A 20,837-nucleotide genomic window follows, 5' to 3' on the forward strand; every position below is an offset into this window, starting at 1 on the left:
TCAGCTGGAGACTTTTATACCTAACCAAGTGAGGGCTTGGCCAGCTGGGGCTTGGCTCTCGGCTGTGGGTGGATCAGATGTTGCTAGCGGTGGCAATTGCACAGCTGCTAATAATGCCCAGCTGGCTCCCACGGCTGCCCTGGGGACACCCACACTGCACCTTTGTGGAAGTGTATTTACATTTTGCATTGTGGGAGAGAAGAGTGAGGGCTATACATTTCCCTGGCGTTTCTTGATAAAGCAGCAGGTATAATTCTCCTGTCGCTCAAGCAACCTTCTCCTCCCGGATCTGATTTTTTTTTTTTTTTTTTTTTTTTTTTAAGTTTTGCTACTTTATGTTGTCAGTTAAGCGCCTGGTGCATTAAGCCAAGATTTACTGGTCAGGTTTTGTGTATGCCGTAATTCTGTGGCAGTTGCAAGAATGTTGTAAACACCGCTGTATTTTATTATAGCAGGATTTGTGTAAATGGCAGTTGTAAACCCCATAATGGGAGCTTTATGGGCCAGATTCAGTAAAACCTCCGCCTGCGAGATAATTTTATTGAATCTGGCCTCTCTGAAATTGAAAAGTTTATGGAAAAAGAGAAAGCATTTCCCTATGTTCCTATTTACTCCTTGCCTATAAATCCACACTCAGCGCTAGTCCCATCTGCGCTGTGCCTGTGTATCTCTTTTCCCCTTCATATTAGATAAATCTTCCTAGCAGCTAGTTACCTCTAGCCGTTATATGGTGGCTGCCGCCCTAAGGCTCAGCGCTGTGCTTGCTTTCCCCGGAGAAATCACAGCTCGGAGAAACGCGGTGCCCGTGGGCCAGCATCCACCCGCAGCCGTGACCGCGCCAGGGCAGAGCCGCTTCCGATGGGAACCTCGTGCGGTTCCCATCCTCCCGCAGGAGGTTGAGGCACCAGGCACCCACCGGCAGGAGGTTATCCCTCATCCCTGCCCCATGCAAACCGCCTGCCCACAGCCTAGGTTCATGCTCGGCGTCAGACGAACGTCCCCCACACCATCCCGCTTGGTGAGTCCCAGCACAGCCCTTGGCTGGAGGATCACCCGTCCTCCATAGGGTGCCCGACACATCTTTAACAAGGCTGCACATCTCTGAAGATAGCTGTGCCTTCCCATACGGTGATTAAAGCCCCTTCCCCTGCTTATGCCATGGTGATACTCCCTCTGAGAGCTTCCAGCCTTGGCTAGCACTGTTGCTGTGTTTTTGTAAGCAAGTCAGGCAGGTCTTGTAGTCTAACTTAACTGACGAAAATTATATTTATTATGGTCCTGTATAATAATAAACAGTCTTCACTGTAGAATAGGATTAGCACGTTATAAAGATCAGATACACTGCTTAGCACTTTGAGAAAAAACAAAATAATTTCCCACAGAGCACACGCTTCCGATGCCACTTCAGGGGAGACAAGGACTCACCACTTGGTTTATCAGACCACTTGGAAGCCCTGCTTCTTCTCTAATGCCAGGCTTCAATGCAGTAACAACATATCCTCTGATTTTGTAGAAGGGAACTGTTATTTACCCAGGGACAGGGGTCACACACACAGCAGTCAGACAGGGAGGTGCGTGTATTTGCACTCATGCATCAAGTCGCTTGCCGCCCGCCTTCATTTCAGCTGCCTGTTGAACAAGGCTCCCAGTTCAAGGCTCTTCCATTTATTTCACAGTCCCAACATCCCTCTCAGCCAAAAGGTGCTGGTGGAAACGGAGCCCTGAAGAAGTTGAAGTCCCAGCTGTTTATTAGACAGTTGGCAGTACCTTCGTGCACGACCCCAGACATCACTCATCCCACTATGTAAGTGAAAAATGGGATGATTTCCTATCGCTTCTCTGCATTTGGCTTTCAGACAATTTCCCTCAGTGCCTACTGAGCGACAAGTTTGGTTTATGAACCAGTAGAAGGCAGAACGGTTTCTGACAAGTTGAGCTAAAAGGTTTATGTAGAGCATGTTACAACTAAAACATCCTGTTAGGAAGATAACACTGTCATTTAAAATTGATGAAACTTTTACATAAGCTGCGAGCATTTCCCATGAGCATGTTTCCCTAATGCACCCATCTTCTAAGCCCAATGATCCTGCGAAGCTCAGGTGGGGCTGGCCAGGGAATGCACCCCAAAACCCCAGGCAGAAAGGTGAGATCCCACCTCGCCTGCTCCTCTTGATGCCTCTGTGCCCATTTCTCTGAAACAGCTAGATCTTAGGAAGCAATCATGATAGCCTTGCCCAGAGCCATGAGAGCAAACGCAGGCTGTGAAGGACCTGCAGGTCAGTAAGCACATTGGTCTTCGACACTTTTGCTTTGGGCTGCGACAGGCAAATTGGAATTAATCTACTGAACGTTTTCCAAGGAAGGTTTCACCCCCTCCCATCTCCATTTCCTCCTTAATACTCAAAAGCCAACGGGAACATCTGACATTTTTAAAGAGCAACATGAAGCATTTGAAATATTTAATCATTTTTATTAGTTGTTTTACACATTCAAAATGTTTTGCAGATCGACATTTTTCTGGCATGATGTTTGCATAAAAGATTTCTCTTTCTCCAAGCTCTCCTTAATACAGAGACAGCAAACGTTTGCCAAATGCGATATTGCTTTACCCCTTCCCCCACTCGCCGAGGCCAGCTCAAGGCACGAGCACAGGGCAGGAGCGTGCTGGGCTGGGGACTGCTCCAAGCGCCCTGGAGGTAGCACCCTGCAGTCAGCATCTCTCACCAAGCCGAGTGTCTCATTAAACTTACATTATTTATTTTTAGAGCAGAACCAGTGACTGAACATTATTATTAAGACTGTAAAGGGAGAATCAAAGACACTAAATGACTGTACAGGAAAACATTCACTGCCAAGCCAACGGCCTCAAATATGTTAGCAGCGAAAGATTACGAAGCACTCTCTCCTCCAGTTCTCTGCTGGTTCTTTTACAAAATTGGCATTTTTCCCATGCAAATCCAAGCTGCAGACTTCCTGGAATCACTTCTCCCACATGCAAGCCTTTGTGCACTGGAGATTATCAGATTATTGACTTTGGGATTCCTAATTATATCAACTTGACTGGTTGATAAATCGGTGCCGGGCAGCACCGCAGCAGACGCAATTCTGCGGGGGAGCTGGCGATGGCTAGCAGGAGTCATGTCCTCCCAACGGCTCCCCAGGGAGCAAGCTGAAATACCTTCTCCTCTTGCTGAGAAATAGAGTGTACAGCAAGGGTCCACTAATTGCTGGGATTTATCACGTCCCCTTAGAAGTAAACAGCAGCCTTACAGAGAGCAATCCTGCATCCGCCCAGATCTGCTCGGCATGGACGGGCAAGTGTAGGGGTGAGGGATGATGACAAACGCCTCAGAGTCTGGGGTTTGAAGGACCACATAGTCCTCATTCAGGGGCTGTTGTGCCCAGTCATCGACCTGGTGGGACCTACGTTTCAGCATGGACCACTTGAGTGAGCATCCAACACCCATCAGAGACCACCCCAAGCTGGGACACGCACACCCCTGGCTCAGCAGTGACCCTGGCCAGCAGAAATGCAATTTCTGGCCTAGACTGGTATCAGTTCAGTAGGGTGGGTGGGAAAACAGTTGCTACACTGGGGCACTTTCATCTCACCCCACTGCCCACAGCTTCACACCACGGGTTAGTCCACCGGCAGCAAACCTCTCTTTTACCCATTTTGGCTCCCTGGCACGGAGAGCTGCCCTTGATGGTGCCGCTGGCCTGGAAAGACCAGACTCCAGCAAGGAAAGTGCTGCAAGCTGCAGCTCCCCGTGGCAAGCAGAAGTCCTGCAACATCATCTGTTTGAAGTACAGCATTTCATTTAATGCTTTACATTTTTCAAATGAAAAAAATTTGGTTCTTAAAACAAAGATTTATGGAAACGAAATTGGGGTATTTTTAGTGAGTAAAGATCATGTTATAATAATTTGGTTCTACAATATTTTATTTCCAAGGAGACAATTTTCTCTCTTTTCCTTTGAAGAAAATCTTTATCTTCTTTATTCATCTTTCATCGATTATTCTAAAAACCCATTTAGCTTCACCACATAACGGTATGGTAGCCTTTTCTCATTATATTTTAACAGAATAAAACCCAACCGTATACGGGCGGATTAGATAGCCATTCTTTGATTTAAAGAACATTGTTCCTCCAGATGGCCAGACAGAATCTGTGTAATGCCTTCCCTATTTATTAAGATCAAAATGTAATGTAAGCTGATAAGATGTATTTCATCCAGTATTTAATGGGTTGGCCATAAAGTTGAAAGCTAATGCTAAGGTTGGCAGGATGCACAGAAGAGTTAACGTGCGGAAAATTTAGACATATTTAGAGCATCTTGTTGGAGTTAGTGACATGAGAGGTTGTCAGAGAACAAAGCTACTTGCACGATATGGGCAGAGCTGCTAAGCTGTTCCAGCCGGCCGCGAATCATTTGTCAAATGTTTGAGTTACCTGAAGACATTTACAATGACCTGAGGTATTTTTTCTTTTTAATTGTACAAATTGCATTTTGCACGTGGACTTTGACAGCCTGGCAATGAGTTTTCCACAAAAAATACACCGATACTGTGGACAGATTTATGAGAACCTGCGGTAATTACTGTGTATATACTACTTCATCTGGGATGTATTGTGCAAAGTGGTGGTTTTACTATGTTTAAAGACTGCAGCTCTTTTTCCCCCCCAAGCACAGAGTAGCCTAGAAGTCACTGCAGTCATTGTAACTCCACGTTTGCACCCTCTTCTGCTAAGGAGGTGGGAGCAAAAGTTAGACAGATTTGGTGAGATTTGCCCATACGATCCCTGAATATCTCATGTTGTGACATCTATCATGTCAGCACAGACATGCATTCCTCCTCAGGCCTGACAAATTTTCCAGTCTGAGACCGCTAGTAAAGAAGAAACCTGCAGCTCTCCGTGGGGGCAGATGTTAGGAGGGTGCCCAAAGCCGCCGCAACGCTGGCCGAGGAGAGCGGCCGTGCCTGCACCTGGGCCAGCCGCTCCCGCGCACCCACATCACCTTCGGTGTCAGTCACCTGCCAACACCAGAGGCAATCAGGAATGAAGCCAGCCTCACGTAAAGGAGATGTTTTCTAAAAGGTAGCATTAATCCTGGTATTGTTAACAGTAAGGTGAGGTGGTCTGAAAAACTTTCAGGTTCATGCATAAATTCAATTCTGCTATTGCTCCCTCTTGAAAACACAGGTTTCACGAAGGTTTAGAGACTGATTATATGGGATTTATTGTGCAGTGAGTGTAAACATTTGATTACAAAATTAAAAAGGTTGGATGGTTGCTTGTTTGCTTGCTTGCTCGGTGAGTTTAAAAAACTCCTCTGGCTCACTGTCACAGAAGGGCAGAGGTGAAGGGTGGGAAGGGTCCGCGGAGGTCTCCTGCCCACCTCCTGCATGGAGCACAGCAGTGCCGGGCCCCCCGCAGCTTTGCCGAGGCAGGGCCCGAAAACCCTGCCACAGCCCCGGGACGGCAGAGTTTGTCCTAGAGTCCAGCCCGGGCTGTCGCTTCCCTCGCGGGAGGGCAAGGCTGGAGGTGAGGACGGCCAGGCTGAGACGTTGCTTTCCAGAGGGCTGGCTTGCTTCCTCTGGCTCACAATATCCCCTAAATACTGTGTGATCCAAGTTACTACTAAGTAGGATTTGCTCCCTCTAATAAACACGAGGATCTCCATTAAGGCAAACTGAGCCCACGTGTGTGAAGCGCTCTGAGAAGGGAAAGTGCCTCAGGACTTAATGCCACCGTGATCCCTGATGGTTAATACAGCTTCACGGCTGCAATGAAACTCAAGAACATACCATACTTCCTCGCCTCGAAGCGGGAGCACTGGATGGCAGGGGAACAGAAAACAGCTTGTAAAAGCCAGTGTTACACATATTGGAGAGTGTGCGCCCCGCGCATCAGGCTGGGGCTGGGGGCAAGGCTCATTTCCCAGCATGGGAACCCAGCCCCAGCAGCGAGCACTTCCAGCATCGCCAGCAGGCACTGCCAGGCAGGCAGAGTCCCCCGGCAGCAACGTCTGTAATTGCTTCGTTATCTAATTTGCACCTTTGTTCTTTCCATCAGCTTTGTCCTCTCTTTCCCAGCATCCCCTGGTAGGTCTGGACTCTGGTAGAGCATTTTCCTGCTCTGATTACCGTGCAGCCAGTGCACACAGCAGCAGTGATCGGTGCAAGCGCTCCTTTGACCAGAAAAGGCGCTGACAACCAGCTTCCCCGCAGAGGTGGCACAGCATGGGGACGGGAAAAAAACCCTCCCGGGGCCGGTATTGCCTAAAAATTATCATTACAGGAAAGGCTCCTGTGCTTCAATCACGCTGTATTATTTATGACCTAATGATAGCCCATTGACTAGCAGGGATTATACATTCACTAAGATGTTTCTGGATGAATGAAAGGGCATTAACCTCATTACTATCATGTCTGTGCTCATCAGAGGCCATTAGGAGCTCTCAGCTCTCAGGACTGTTGTGTAGCTACTTGGTGTGTCACCTGCTCCCTCTCCACCCACCCTCTCCCCGCAAACATGCACACGCGCACTCGACTCTGCCTCATTTCTCAAGTAGATTTAAGGAAACGGGGGGAAATTATCTAGACTATGAAGGAATACAGACTGAGATTAAAGCAGAGAACCCTTGGGATTAATAATATTGTGCAAAAGTCCTGTCCCAGGAGGATTTGAGAGCGCTTTCAAATTGCTAAGGAATGAGGTCTCCAACACCTTCCTACCTATGGAGCAATACTCTCTGGCATAGGATGGACCAGCATCATCAAGGGCTGAACGTTTTCCTGAAAGCCTTAGATGTCTACATGAGCAGATCAAGGGGAATCAAGGCTTTTTCTCCACTGCTCGGGCTCAAAGACTGCTTTCTTGGCCCCAACCCAACCTCCCTGAGGTTAATGATTAGAGAGGCTTTAATGATTAGGAAAACTTGATTCCTCCATCATCCAGCTTTGCCCAGGTATCCCAAACTGCAGGACTCACTGGTTCACCTCAAATCAGTTTTGATGGAAAATTCTCCCACTGGCTCAAACCTGCACATTTGGCCCTGTGCAGGATGCTGAAAGATGAATTCACTCCTGGCTAACTATGAGTACACATGGTAAAAATATTTTTTTTCCTAATATTTAAAATGATAGGCTATAAATGAAAGTTTGCCTTTCTGACCTCTAGGAATTCACTGGGAACATTTTGAGCAAAGAATGTTTTCAAAATTAAAACCTCACTCTCCTGTTTTGTTCCAGAACTTCTCTCATATTCTGGCCCCAGAGATGGCATTGCTCTGCTTTCCAACAGTTAATCATAAAGATCAACATCTAAACACATTCATTTTTAAGGAAATGATATTAACAGTGTCCTTAAACTGAAGAAAGACTCCTTATCTTGCTAGACACACTTCACTGGGACAATTTAAGTTGTCACTATTTCCTCTACACCCTCATCCTCACTGTGTTCCTCCACACATATCTTGCCTTTCTGCTTTTCTTTTCACACCCTTTCACTCGTGTTTTCTGAAATCTGGTTCTGGAGACACAAAAGAGGCAACAAAAAAAACTTGGAGAAAAACTTGCGTGAATTCTCCCCATTTTCTTTGTGTTTCAAAATACTTGCAACTGTGAAATAATCAGGCTTCCTTTTCTTTCTCTCAACTGCTAGCAGGTGTTGTGCATCTTCTGTGTCATTGTGCATCTTCTGTGTCACTTCCCGAAGTACTTCAAATCCTACCAGACACAGGAAAAAGTAGGTCCTTGTTCCCAAACCAATAATGCATCAATATGCGCCTGGCTGTTGCAGTCTTTATACCTGCGCTGCTGGAGATGATTACCTAGATTTTATATCTGCAGATTCAGACTTGTGGAATAAAACCAGACCCAATAAAATAAGGAAGCAAAGAAAGCATAAGCAGAAGGAAAAAAGCAATAGAACATGCTATAAATTCAGGATCAGGTAAAAGCTAATTATGGTCATGCTCACTAAAAAGAAGAGGACACAGCAAGGAAGATAGACTTATTAATTATTTGTGTTATGATAGCACTTAGAAGCCCCAATCCTTTATCTGGCACTAGCTGTGCTATACACGGCAAACAGTCAAATATATCTTTGGGTAATTGCACATATTTTTAAGGAAAATGTGCAAGTGCTCTGTTCTTTCACCTTCAGCTGTTTCTGTTTGTTGATGCTAAAGGAGACCAAGTTAACCATCAATCTCATTTTGAGCAGCTCGCTGGATGCACATGGGTCAAAGAACAAATAATTCAGCATGAGGGCATCCTCTGCCCACAGCTGGAGTGGGCAAACAACAACAGAGCCCCCAACGCGGGCATGAAACATGTATGTCGACAGGGCATGAATATACACGTCAACATCCCCATCCTAGCCCGGAGGGGCAAAACTCTCCTTGTCTGTCCACGGGGACGTTTCATCCTCACTGACTCCGTGCAAGTTTGATTGCTTTTCTAATTAAGATACATTTTATGGTAATCTACCAAGCCCCTTAGACTAAATCACTCAGTTAATCTGTTGTTAGTGCCCATATGTTTACAGTTTTTGAGCCTGCTGCAGCATATTTGCTTTACCAGGGTGCCGGGGAAGTTCAGTGACAGATGAGCTGCTGCACAGCGATTCAGGTGGTGCACACAACTTCTCCCTGGAGAGCAACACCATGCCAAAGACAGACATCACTGACACTCAACATTTTGGGAAGAAAATGAAAGGCACAGCACTGCAAATAAAGCACCCCATACTGATCACCTGTCTCCTCCCTTGTCAGTACAGGAGGGTTCAGCACATGTTTTTTCATTTTCCTTTCTTTCCCCCCGCCCCTTCCAAAATAATAGGTTGTACACGACAGGAGAGGAAGGCTGAAGAGTTTTGCAGTATCCTCATGTATCTGGCCCAAAGCTTGCCTACCAAAGCAAAGAGGAGGTTTGTTGCATGTTCAAGGGCATTGAACATCCCCCTGGGTAAAGATCAATGATCAAATTTGAAAATTAAGGACAAGCAAAGTCAGAACCTGTATCTGCACTAGATATAGAGTAAGATAAAAACTAAGCAAGAGCTGTACAGTTCTGCTCCTGCTGACCTGATGCACCTAGGCAGGAGTGTGTGGACCAAGCTCAAATCTCACCTACAGCCCTTGACACATTCAACTTCTGAAGGGTTGGTGCTTTTTACCATGTGTTCTGGTGAGGAAGTGTATCACCCCGATGGGTCTGCCTGGGCTCTCCTGAAACTGTGCATCTTTGCATCTTGGACATGCAGGCAGTGGGCTGGCAGGCAGCAGCTTCATCACTGTATATCCACGTTGGCTGCATCTTGCCGAGGGTGACACATGCAAAGGTGACTGATGTTGACGACTGCACACACAGGGAAGGGCAGAGCCTTGGCTGCATATGATATCTGCCATTACATGAGGCTGCCTGCGTTGGCTCTGCCGTGCTGGTTGCCAAACACAGACATAGCGCTTGCCAGTCCCTAATGCAAGGCTCTCCTCACCCCGTCACCCCCGCTTGCTCCCCTGCCCCCGGTGGTACCGCACAGGCAGAGCCCAGTGAGTGACCTCGGATCTGCTCACATCAGCTGGGCTGAGAGCCCCAGTCCGTGAAATAATACATATATATGCATTGCATCTCACTAAAACACTATTAGTTGAAGCAACTACTGTTCAGCTAGCTGAGGAAAAGAGCCCAAAGGCAAAATCAGGAAAGACCAACCTCTAGGTCAGGTTGCCATCTGCCATCCTATGTGCAGGGAAATATTCCCTGCAAAAAACAGTCATATAATTGTACAGGAACTCCTAATCAAAAATGACATGAAAAATAAAACACCACCTGCCATCACCAGCAGTGACAGGCAGCTGCTATCCAATATCAACATGAATACCATTTTCCCTGTAGAGTGCCTATTGATTTGAATGGGATTAACAGAGGTGAGGAAAGTATTCATTAAGTGTTCCAAGAACTTGGCTAAAAAAAGAGTATCTGGCATTCATGAGGAGACAGTATTTAGGAAATCAATCTTTTAAGAGTGTAAGGAATTTCTCTAGGAACTGTTTGCACTATTCCAGGCTCTGCTAAGTGCCACACAGCCAACAAGACTGTGTTACAGTATTCCTGTGTTCAAAGGCATATAAGGCCCCCAGGCTCTAGGAACGCTAAAATAACGTTTCAAATACCTTTCAAAACCTTATGCAGCTGGTAGACAGAGACCATGACTCTTCCAACGCACTGGCATGAAGCTCACATTTTCAAAGCTGGCAGGTCATGAAGCATTTCACTGTGAATCTGCCCCACCAAGCCCTGATCTGCACAGCAGCCTGAGGTCATTTCGGAGAAGATGATGCCATGCTCTTCAAAAGCTGGCGAGTCTGCTCTGAAAAGTGAGCGGTGGGTGTCGGGGATAGGATCAAGGAGAAGCTGCCCTTAGACCTGCTAACACGGAGCAGCTAGAGATGGAAGAGCATCACACATTGCAGTGTTAGCACAGGCAATACTGGAGCAAACATGCATAAGAAAGGCTGTGTGATGAACCTCCTGACCAGCTGCTGTCCGACAGGTCTGAGAGCATCCACACACACGCAGAAACCCCTTAGCTCGGCAGGGCTCAAAGCGGGAGCTGCGCTCCTTGCTTCGTCTTGCCCAGCCCAACCGGGCGCCCTGAGCATCATCCCTCTGCTTCCCTGGAGGATGCTGCGCTGAGCCACGTACCACAGCTCGGCAAAGCTGGAAACCACTACTGTTGTCCTCAGGCCAGCAGGATTATGCTTAAAAAGTGTATGAGATTTGTACTGCTGGGACGCCTATGCCCTCCGCACCTGAGGAATTCAATGACTGTGCAAAGGACGGTAACTGTTACGTGCGCCCTAACACTGCGCCAAACGTATGCGTGCAAGGAAAGCCACGCAGCAAAACACACCTGGTATTTCTGAAACAGCAAGCACGTAAAAATCAAAAAGCCACTGAGCCAGGTACATATCAGTTACGTTTTCAGAAAGGGAGCAGAGCTGACGCCCCGTGGCCCGGCCGGCCGCCTCGCCGCCCCGCCGGCCGCCAGCAACCCGCGCGCACAGGCCGGCAGGTCCGCCACAGCTCCCGCGGAGCGGCCCGCCTTCGAAACAGCCCTCGCACAGCTGGGACGGGAAGCGTAACCACCGCGCTTTGAAAAATCTGCAACAATTAAACTGTTCCAAAGCCAGCTTAAAATGACTAAGCAGTTGTTGCTGGTTTGAAATTTCTCCCTAAAAAGAGTTCGCTTAGTCTGCCAGATGCAATATCCTTACCTTCTCTTATGGGTATAATAAACCCAGTTACATCCTTCTAACGTCTTATTAAAGTACACTTCCTACATCTGTTAGCATGCAGTGGTATCGTGAGAGTATGTAGATTATCCTGAGTCTAAAACATTGATTTTCCAAGGAGTTATATACTCAGGCATGTTCTTGTAGCAGCTCCAGCTTGTACTCCAGCTGGAGTTTCTAAAGACTTCTGAAACACCAAAAAGATCAACTCCCATGGATGTGATTCAAGTAGGAAAGAATCAAAGTGCCAAGAAAATGAATATAATGCTGCAAAATCAAATATTTATTATGCAACCTGAAAGCGTTACAGCTTTGCATCTTATTTTCCTCAGCTGTACCACCACAATCGCTGCCTTGAGCTGCCTGGAAAGCACAGCAGGAGCTGTGATGGTGCGCGATAAATAACTGCATCTCACTGTTATTTACAGGTAACAAAGAGGCTCCAAGTTAGCCAAGAACAGGGAGGAACGAGGCTGCGGAGCTGTGCAGAGGCTCAAAAGGCAATGCAACAGTCTACTGACCTGTCTTAATGATTTTACACTCTGAAAAGAAAGCTATTTTGTTAATTACTGCAAAGATTTTCTTTATTTCATTAATACATTCCTATGAGGAGCATGTTACTGCCCATCTGCCACACTTGAGATTGATATTTCTCACGTAGTATTCACGTAATATTTCTCAGTCAGATATTCATACTTTAGTTTGATCAATATTAACCAGCTGTTACTGAAATTTTTGCTATTAAACATTGCTGTGTTATTTTTCTGGAGCCTTTGATTAAAAAAGCCAGAAGAAACAAGATAAATCAGAATTACTTTCCCCTTAATCCTCACTTTCCACATTACTGCTGTAGAAATGAAGCGCAAAACAAGTTTTCAAAGCAGGCACCCCTCTCCGCAAAGCAAAATACACACAAAAATATTTCAGTATATATAAAAAACATGGAACAGCTGGGCACAGCATGAGAGTACAAAGAAACCAAACCCCAAAACAACTTGGTGGGCTTCATGATTACTGCAGACCCCTACTTCTCCCCCAAACAATACAGTTACACAAATAAATACATATGCATATAACTTACCGGAGCAAATATCACCATACACATTTACAAAACGATTTATAATCCAACTTGCGTCTCCGGAAATAAAGCAAGGTTTGTCTCATACTAAAAATAAAGGCTCCCAAAAGCTTCTACAGGAGAGGGAGAGAGAGAGAGAGAGAGAGAGAGAGCACGCGAGAGAGAGCACCAGCTCCTTGTCTCTCTTTTTATGAAGCAAATAAGGAGAGCAAGAAAATCAATGCTGAGAGAAAGTGAGATGATATACCAATCAGGCAGCAGCCTCTGCCTTATTTGCAGAGGGATGGCAAAATGGTCATATTATTAGACAATGACTACACGCAGCCTAAGTAGAGAAATCAAATTCTTTCCCCTTGGCAAGAAGCTGATTGCTTTGTTGTGGTGCAGGTACCACCACGGCATGCTGTGAGATGCAGCCCATTCCTCACTGTTGCTAACACAGAAGTGCTTTATTTTATACGAATGCTCTATAAGGAAAGAAATACTTCACAGTTCTAGGCTAAACTTGCATGAAGGTTAAGCATCTTCCAAATCTGTGACACTTATAAGCTGTCAAGGGGGCAGACTTCCTTGGCTGCTGGTTTTGGGGGGCTTCCTGAGCTATTTGTTACATTTTGACAGATCTCCGCAGTATGCCTTTCACCGGGTCTCATAAATCTGTGCAGCAGCTAAAGCAAAGAGCCCATCCAGAGAGGGGAAAAGAGCCTTCAGGTCCCATTTATTTAAATGTGCCCTGAAGTTCTCACAGGGCTAGACCTCAAAACCAAGTCCTCTTCTCAGGACTTGAACTTTTTCCTCTTTTTGTGTACCAAAGCAAACCTATGGGATACCCATGGGTTCCTCTGTGAGCAGGGGGGTAAGTTCTGTTCAGTTAATTTACCCAAACCAAACCTTTGCTGCATGCCTCTGTGCTGGAAAGAGGGGGACGAGAACATACAGGACAGGATGCTCATCACCACAGATGTACAGGCATCTGCTTGTGAGTGTGATACACAGGTGGCAAAGATCTTTGGAAAGATCTTCTCCAGAAGCAGAGAAAATTAGTTCCTGTCTATTACGTGATACTTCTTTGTCTCCCTGGAGAAATCTCACATTTACCCCTCCTGGGCAGCTGCACAAAGACCCAAACCCCTGTCCCTGTACAGCCTCCTCCCGAGAAAGGTTTTAGGTTGGTCTCATGTGTCTGCTCCACATTCAGGACTTTGGCACTCTGAGAGCACAAAACGAATGCATAGATCCCTCTCCTCCTGCAAAGAGCCTGGCTCATGGCTTAGGCTGTGGGGCTCTCCCACTACCCATCCAGAGTCATCATCCCGAGCCCATTGCCCTGAAGCTGCGTGACATAACGCGGACCATGAATCACCTCGTATGCCATTTTATCATCCCTCAGCATTTCACCCTGTTTTCTACATGCTACAAGAAATACATGCAAATGCTTGTGACTCAACAGATAAAACACAACGCGAATTCAGTAGAACTTTCTCTTTTATTTGCAGACAGACATTACACGCTGGTATACAGAAACACCTGCTGGATGACAACAGTTCTCTACACAGCAAAATTTGAGCACACTCACTTTTCTCTGGCTGCCTTGGGATTTGCATGGTGATATGAGTGTTGGAATTAATAGGGAACATCCTGAAGACAAAGCAAAGGAGACTGAATTCGTTTGATAATTCAATTTTTCTGTTCTAGGCTGGCACTTCTAGGTGCCGATGCAAACACAGCCCAAGCACAAAAGATATTCAAAAAGCCTTTCTTTTTGTAAGGGTGAGCATTTTAGCTCTAGGTCTCTTCCCTACAAATGCGAGTCCCATTGCCATGCTGAAAGATGCCACTTGTGACATAGTGGCCCCGCGTTTGCAACAGACACAGCAAAATGGTGGCCTGTGCCATGATCAGGTGACACTGTTGGAGGTCTTCCCTTGCACATGCAATAACTGCACTCAGCAGCCACGCTCCCATAATACAAGCTGCAAGGGAAATGCATGCTCCCATAATACAAGCCTTGCTCAGTCAGGCGTGGCCTGGTCAGTCCTGGCAACCAGGTCTTCTTCCTGGAGCACAGGGTTCACACATCACACTTTTTTCTTGCCATCTCAGGTGAAGACAGGGGAGCCCAGAAAGCAGGTTTTGGAAGATCTTTTGGAAGTTCCTTTGTAGCACAGCTATACTGAGGTATTTGTGGCAATACAATTAACAGGGCCACAAAACATGAGGCTTTCATCACATGTCCACCCACCACCATGGCTCTGCCATGCCAAGTAGCCAGTAGAATAACCAAGTACAGCGTAGACTGAAACAGCAACATGACCTGAAAGTCAGCCATGTGCAAAGGTGACCAAGGGCCACACCAAGCTTACCACCTGCTGTGCCTGCCCAGGGGTGACGCAGCTTCTCCCAAGTCCCTCAGAGCAGCTCTCTTTCCTCTGAGCATCCTGTGCTATACTCCTGCATATTTGCTGAGGGCAGCCAGTGGATGTGCAGCCTACTGAAGCTCGCTAGCTGGGACGACTCACTCTGTGGTCTTTCTCACAGAGCTCAGGAACAGCTCAGGTTTCCAGCTGGCACTGAAATTTGCTGCACCACATGGTAACCAGTGATTTGATGCAAGGTGTGTGGGTAAGGGAAATGCAAGCACACTTCCCACCTTCATTTTCTAGTGAGACTGTTTTATTTTTCCTTCCCATTCCATCACTAGATTATGAACAGCTACACAATTGCTTTTACTGAAAAACCCACTGAAGTCCTCTGAAAACTTTGAAAAACACCCATTAAACCCATTAAAGTAATTTTGCAGACATGCCCTGCAGGCTACCATCTTTGAGCCCTCCCGAAGTGGTGCCCACTTTGGCAGCTGCACAGGATGTGGTGGAAGAAGTAGTGTAGCCAGAGCATGACGGGCTGCAGCAGGCGATGACCCATCTTATTGCATAGCTCCTCCAAGCAGTACTGTCACACAGGCTCCATAATACAAAGAGATCAGAGTTTGAGTTTTTCCGAACTAGTGACACTTCGTGAACGGATCAAGTCTAACATTGCTGAAGGTGTACGTGTTGGTGTTTGGTGATGAAGCAAAATGCTCGTGCCAGGCTGCAGCAGCGGATCCTGCAGCATTTCAGGCTGGTGCATTCTTCTGCTTTATTAGATTGCTTTGCAAAAATTCATCTGAAATATTGGATATGGCATTCAACGTCCCGAAGCGTAAAAACAGCCTCTGCCAATGCCAGCATTGTTTTGACATGTCTCTCTCAATACTGTATCAGAGCTTTCTACTTTTGGTTTTTAAGTTGGGAGTTTCAAAGCAGACTAAAAAGCTTCATGGGATTTGGGTTGTGAACTCCTTTAGATACTGCTGCAAAGCTCTACATATCCAGGAGATTTCTGCCAGCTTTGCTACATCACTCAAGGGCCTGAAGAGACTTAATCCCTGCTTGCAGGAGGTTCATGACCAACACAGGTAATAGAGACACACTAAGACCAAAAACAGGCAGCCTGGTGGGAATGCTTTGACTCTCTTGGGATAGTGGTGTTCGCAGGAGGCATCCGTGCAAGAAGAGCATGAGATAGGGCACCTCCCTCTTGGCTCCCCACCGCCTTTGGCTTTCCCTACCCTGGAGGCACCCACAGCTGTGCACCCACTGCTCACCTGGAGGGACAAAAGGGCAGGGTATGTAGGAAACCCAAAAGCATTAGTTAACTCATGCTTTCCTACTGATGCATTGCACGGACACTTTAATGCTAGCATACTTGTTTATATTACCACTACCCCCAGAGCCCTGTTAATGCTTGCACGTGTACTTCCAGCTTTAGAGATACCTCTAAAATCATGAACACTATGGTGCAAACAAACAGGGACTGACTACTTTACTGGTTGCACCATGGAGGGACCTGAGCTGGACTTCTTCAGTGTGTGGTACAGTGGCCCACTGCTTTGTTGCAACCACACTCAGCTCAGTGCTTTGGAGAAAATACATATCAAAGGAGCAGGTTGGAGGCTGGCAGAAGGGCTGGGGCTCTGCCCTGGCCTTGGCCAGCAGCAGCATGGGAGCAGGTAATTAATGAATGTGGAACAGCTGCCACAAATAACTTGACAGCCCAGGATGTATTAAAACAGTCTGCTTGGGTGCCAGCAGAGATTTTCACATTTCCTTCTCAATCTTTGTTTAAATTTGGGAAGACACAAAATTAACGAAGTCTGAGATATAACTGGAACCCACTTGTTTTTCTCACAGAAATGGAACGTTTCCTAATGACCCCCCCCTCGTGCCACTCGACTCAGGATGCAAATATTGCCGAGAGTTTATCAATCTGTGGCTTGTTTCACGCAGTTTGCAATGTTAATGAGTAAACCAATTTTGACATATTATGTAAGCCAGTTTCTGAAACAGAGATTCTTGGCAGGCCAAATGTAAACACAGACACCCTCTTGCATCCAATTTAAATGAGCATGTTGCTGAAAGGACTAAGGGCTTGATTCTGTTGACTTATTCCTGATTTACTCCAGTGCAGGGAAAAAAAAAAAAAAAAAAAAAAAAAACTTCAATTCAATTGCTAGTGTGGAGCAATTTGCAAAATGGATCTAATTTTGAAACATAGAAATATGCTGGAATAAGCTAATGCAGGGTAGTAACTTGGGCACTAGGGAGAGGCTGTACTAGCTCATGATCCCAGCCTGTGGAGCACGCATGCCATCCCAGATAGCGCTACTGCGGGAGACAACAGCTTCCCTCTCCTCGCTGTAAAGCCAAATTTAGGTCCAATCAGTGGCCCACAGGTTGGACCAAACCCAGAGGGCGACTCCCTCCTCTTGCACTGCAGCCCTGCAGAAGGGCAACAACTGCCTAGGGAGACGGTAAAGCCCAACAGCAGCACCAGCATTGCGAGCCACAGGCTGCCCCTACCACAGTTAGATCTGGCCCATGGGAATGGAGGGCACAAACAGATATTTTTCTCAGCCACACACAAAGCCCAGCAGCTGCAGGCCTGTACCACACTGGTGCACAGCTGGGTGCTGAGATCCTATGAGCTGCTGCCTTGCCCACCTGCCACACCTCAAGGCTGCAGAGCTGGCACCTGCCCCAGCACCAAGCCAGGTTGACCTCCTGCATGAGTAGCTTACACCCAAGTTTCACAGACAATGATCTGAGCTGGGACAACATGCTGGAAGGCATGTGCATTGGATGGCAGATGACTGCAACAACCAGGAGGGCTTTCCCCCCCCCCCCTCCGCAACTGCACAGGGTAAACCAAAGGCTGTTAGCTCAAGGTATGGAGTCGGGGTAGGAGAAGAGCGATATATTTTAAAAGCCCCATAAGAAAGGATTTGCTGGGGAGCTGAACAAGATTTATTAAAGTGAAGAGAGGCTAGATTCAAATCTCTCATTTGCACTTTTCTCAAAGCCATCTGGAGCATTTGCATCTGCCAAAAGCATGGTGTATTGCTGTCAACAAGCAAAAGCAAATGGTGTAGCAACATACCTGGAGGTAGCCTTTGCCCTGCTAATGGCTCTGGGCATCTCCAGGGTGTTTTAAAGCTAAAACATAAGCATGAAGTCAAACTGTGATGCTCCTGCCATGGCTGAGGAAAAGTAATAAAAAACATGCTCTGCTGTGAGGCTGGGCATGCTGCCGCAGAGGAGAGTATTTACTGTGTGTGTGTGTCAGAGATCCCAAAAGGCATGAGTAGAGCTGCAAAACACAACCTTGTACTCGATCCCTTGTGTCACTTCATCATATCAGGACCAAGATCTCATTTATTACACCTGGCTCTTTTGCACCGTAAAACAAAAGAGAACAAGAGAAAAAACACTTCCAGCCTCCAAACACCTCATCTCAAGCTTTCAAGGATGAGAGCAAACTCAAGAGCTTTTCCCTCGTAGCACTTTCAAGCTATGATCACAAGCAGCAGAAATGCCACAGATCTGCTGGCTCATCAAGTTCTACTCTGCAAGTTTGGAAATACACACTTGTTAAAGTAATTCAAATTTTATGGCACAAGGAAAAAAAAAAAACAAACACTTAAACCTGTCTAGACATGAAAAAGGAAGGACAGGGCTTGAAAGGAGGGTAGCTGACAACATCACTTGGGATGCCAACCACAGGAGAAGGATCATGTAACCTGCCTATGCACTAGGGTACATCACAGTGCACAAGCTACAGGGAGTAGTGTTTGGGAGAGAAGCGGCCCCACAGACCTGCAGGTATTGCCCAAATTCTTATTCAGATTAGCACGAGTCCACCCCTTTGTCACCTTCCAGCACAGATGCTACCACCCTAGTACAGCCCCTGAGGTGGGAACAAGGCCCAAGAAGTCATTGCTACAGGGCAGCTGAAACTGCATTGTATGATGGAGACCTCCTCTCCTTCCCATGATAGTTTATTCATACATGGTGTATTACAGTAAAGGGTAGGCAAAAGAATGCTCCATTACAATAAAAATGAGTTGATGTTAGAAATCTTAAATGATTTAGCACAATTGCTGGCCATTAATTAGAGTGAATCAATCAGGAAGGCCCTCACAGACCATCCAAACATCCTCTGGACTTCTGATGCTCAGACCAGTGCTACTGGCATCCCTTTATTCTTGTTGCCACGCTTGTTTTCCATCTTGAGTCCTCCTTCTGCATGTCTTCAATACCAGACACTAAAATTTATATATTTAATATATATAAAAAATCTGAAGGCCAAATGGACACACACCAGATGATGGAAACAGCAAGGAATAGAAGTGAATTAGATGAATTCCCATTCTAATTGTCACTATTTAACAAGAAGAAAAAAAAAACTAATTACTGTCAGCTACAAGTTTTCAGCTACCCAGCCAGCAGAACACTGTTATTAAACTACTGTATAATTACCTCTTTTAGTCCACTTCCCACAGAAGTTGTGTTATTTCACTCAGATACACTCATATTGCCTTCATAACTAATCTTGTCAATCGAAATCCCTAGGCTAGTACAAAGATAAAAATAGCAAGGAGTTGTTTCGCTCCCCAGCTTCCTCTCAAAGCACATTTCTGTGCTGATCTTGACTTGGTCTTGGGCCCAGACTGTCCCTGCCTTGTTGGAGACACCAACTCTGTGCCAGTGTTGCTCTCTGGTGGGCACGCACAGAAACTGCTGAGATGAATGAGGAAGAGATGGAAAAAAAAAAACCAAAAAAACAAAATCAAGACATCTTCCAAAGCTATGTCTCTGCATGAGGGTCCACAGTCATATCCATATGGATATCAGGAGGGAGCCAGAAGCAACTGAAAGGCTAGCAGATGCTCTCCCGGTGCACTCAGGGCTCCTCGCTCTCCCGCTAGCAGGTCACTCCTGGGGATTTCTGCACACATCCAAGTCAGCTCTTGCAAGTCCCACAGCAGGCAGAAGAGAGTGCTGCTGCTGCTGCCCTCAAGAGCAGGTGGGAGCCAAGCAGACAAGAGCAACCACCCAGGAGCCCCACAACATCCCAAATGCAGCTCGGAAGCACTTCAGCTGCCTCTGCTGAAGGGCCCCTTGCACAACCCCATAGTACAAGATGGGCAAACAACCACCCCACGGTGGCTGCACCACCAGGTCCAATGGAAACCATGGGGAGATGACTTCTACCATGCTGCCTCTATGAGCCACTGCCGTGTGACACCACACTGAGCTGTGGCACCATGAGCTCCTTCACTCATGGTCCAGATGCCTGGTCCACATGCTGGGTGCACCAGGAGCTGTTCCTGCGGAGGAAGACAACACTTTGCATCAATCCATGAGTGACAAAAGTGGGGAGGTAGTTTTAAAAGCTGTGCAAAATGCTCTTGCCATGCATCACCCCAGAGCATAGAAGAACAAGCATTCAATAAGCCCCAGCGAACTGGGACAACGCTTTTTAGCTGCACTGAAGCCATTGCTTCCTGAGTGAGCCTGAAACATCCTCACCAGCACTCGAGGGGGATCCCGAGATGAAAAAGGCTGTTTGCGCTGCCTCGTGCACACAGAGAGCATAAGTGTGCTCAGTGAAGCTCTCTACAGCAACACAGCAATTCCCTGAGCTACATTACTTCTTCCTCTCTCCCTCCTTCAATTTATTCGCTTTACGGTTTTGAGACAAAAGATGACAGAAAATCATTCATGCCACTGCAGGCGGCTGGCAAGAAGCCACGGGGTGCTCTCAGGTAAAGCAGGAGAATTCCCAGGAACCACAGCCTGGAGAGCCCCAGAGCAACCAGGCGCAAGGTGCTCGGTGGAGATTTCCCCAGGAGTCTTGGCACCATGTGTGGCTGCTTCCAAGGAGCCGGACATCACAATTTGTAGCCAGTGAGACTACGAAGAGGACACCCCAGAGCCAGCAAGGCCTGGGGTGCTGTCAGGGCTGGAAATAGCTCTCAGCATGCTCTCAGATTTAATAGAAACATTGCACAAACGCCAGCAATGAGAAAACCAGCCCTGCTTCAGGCAAAGGAAGCTGCAGGTTT

General features: G+C 46.7%; 1 protein-coding gene across 2 annotated transcripts in view; it reads right to left on the bottom strand.

Moving 5' to 3' along the window:
• Positions 1 to 20,837, bottom strand: part of SYNPR (synaptoporin) — a 101,449-nt gene that overhangs the window by 30,361 nt on the left and 50,251 nt on the right. Inside the window, exon 1 of one of the 2 annotated variants that reach the window (XM_062585566.1) lies at positions 12,392 to 12,521. The exons of the other annotated variant lie outside the window; for it this stretch is intronic. Coding sequence (XP_062441550.1) covers positions 12,392 to 12,415 — 24 coding nt within the window. The 5' untranslated portion in view covers positions 12,416 to 12,521. Of the gene's footprint in view, positions 1 to 12,391; positions 12,522 to 20,837 lie in introns of those variants that run through there. 2 annotated transcript variants of the gene reach the window in all.

The sequence above is a fragment of the Rhea pennata genome, chromosome 12 (genome assembly GCF_028389875.1).
Source record: "Rhea pennata isolate bPtePen1 chromosome 12, bPtePen1.pri, whole genome shotgun sequence".
NCBI lineage: Eukaryota > Metazoa > Chordata > Aves > Rheiformes > Rheidae > Rhea > Rhea pennata.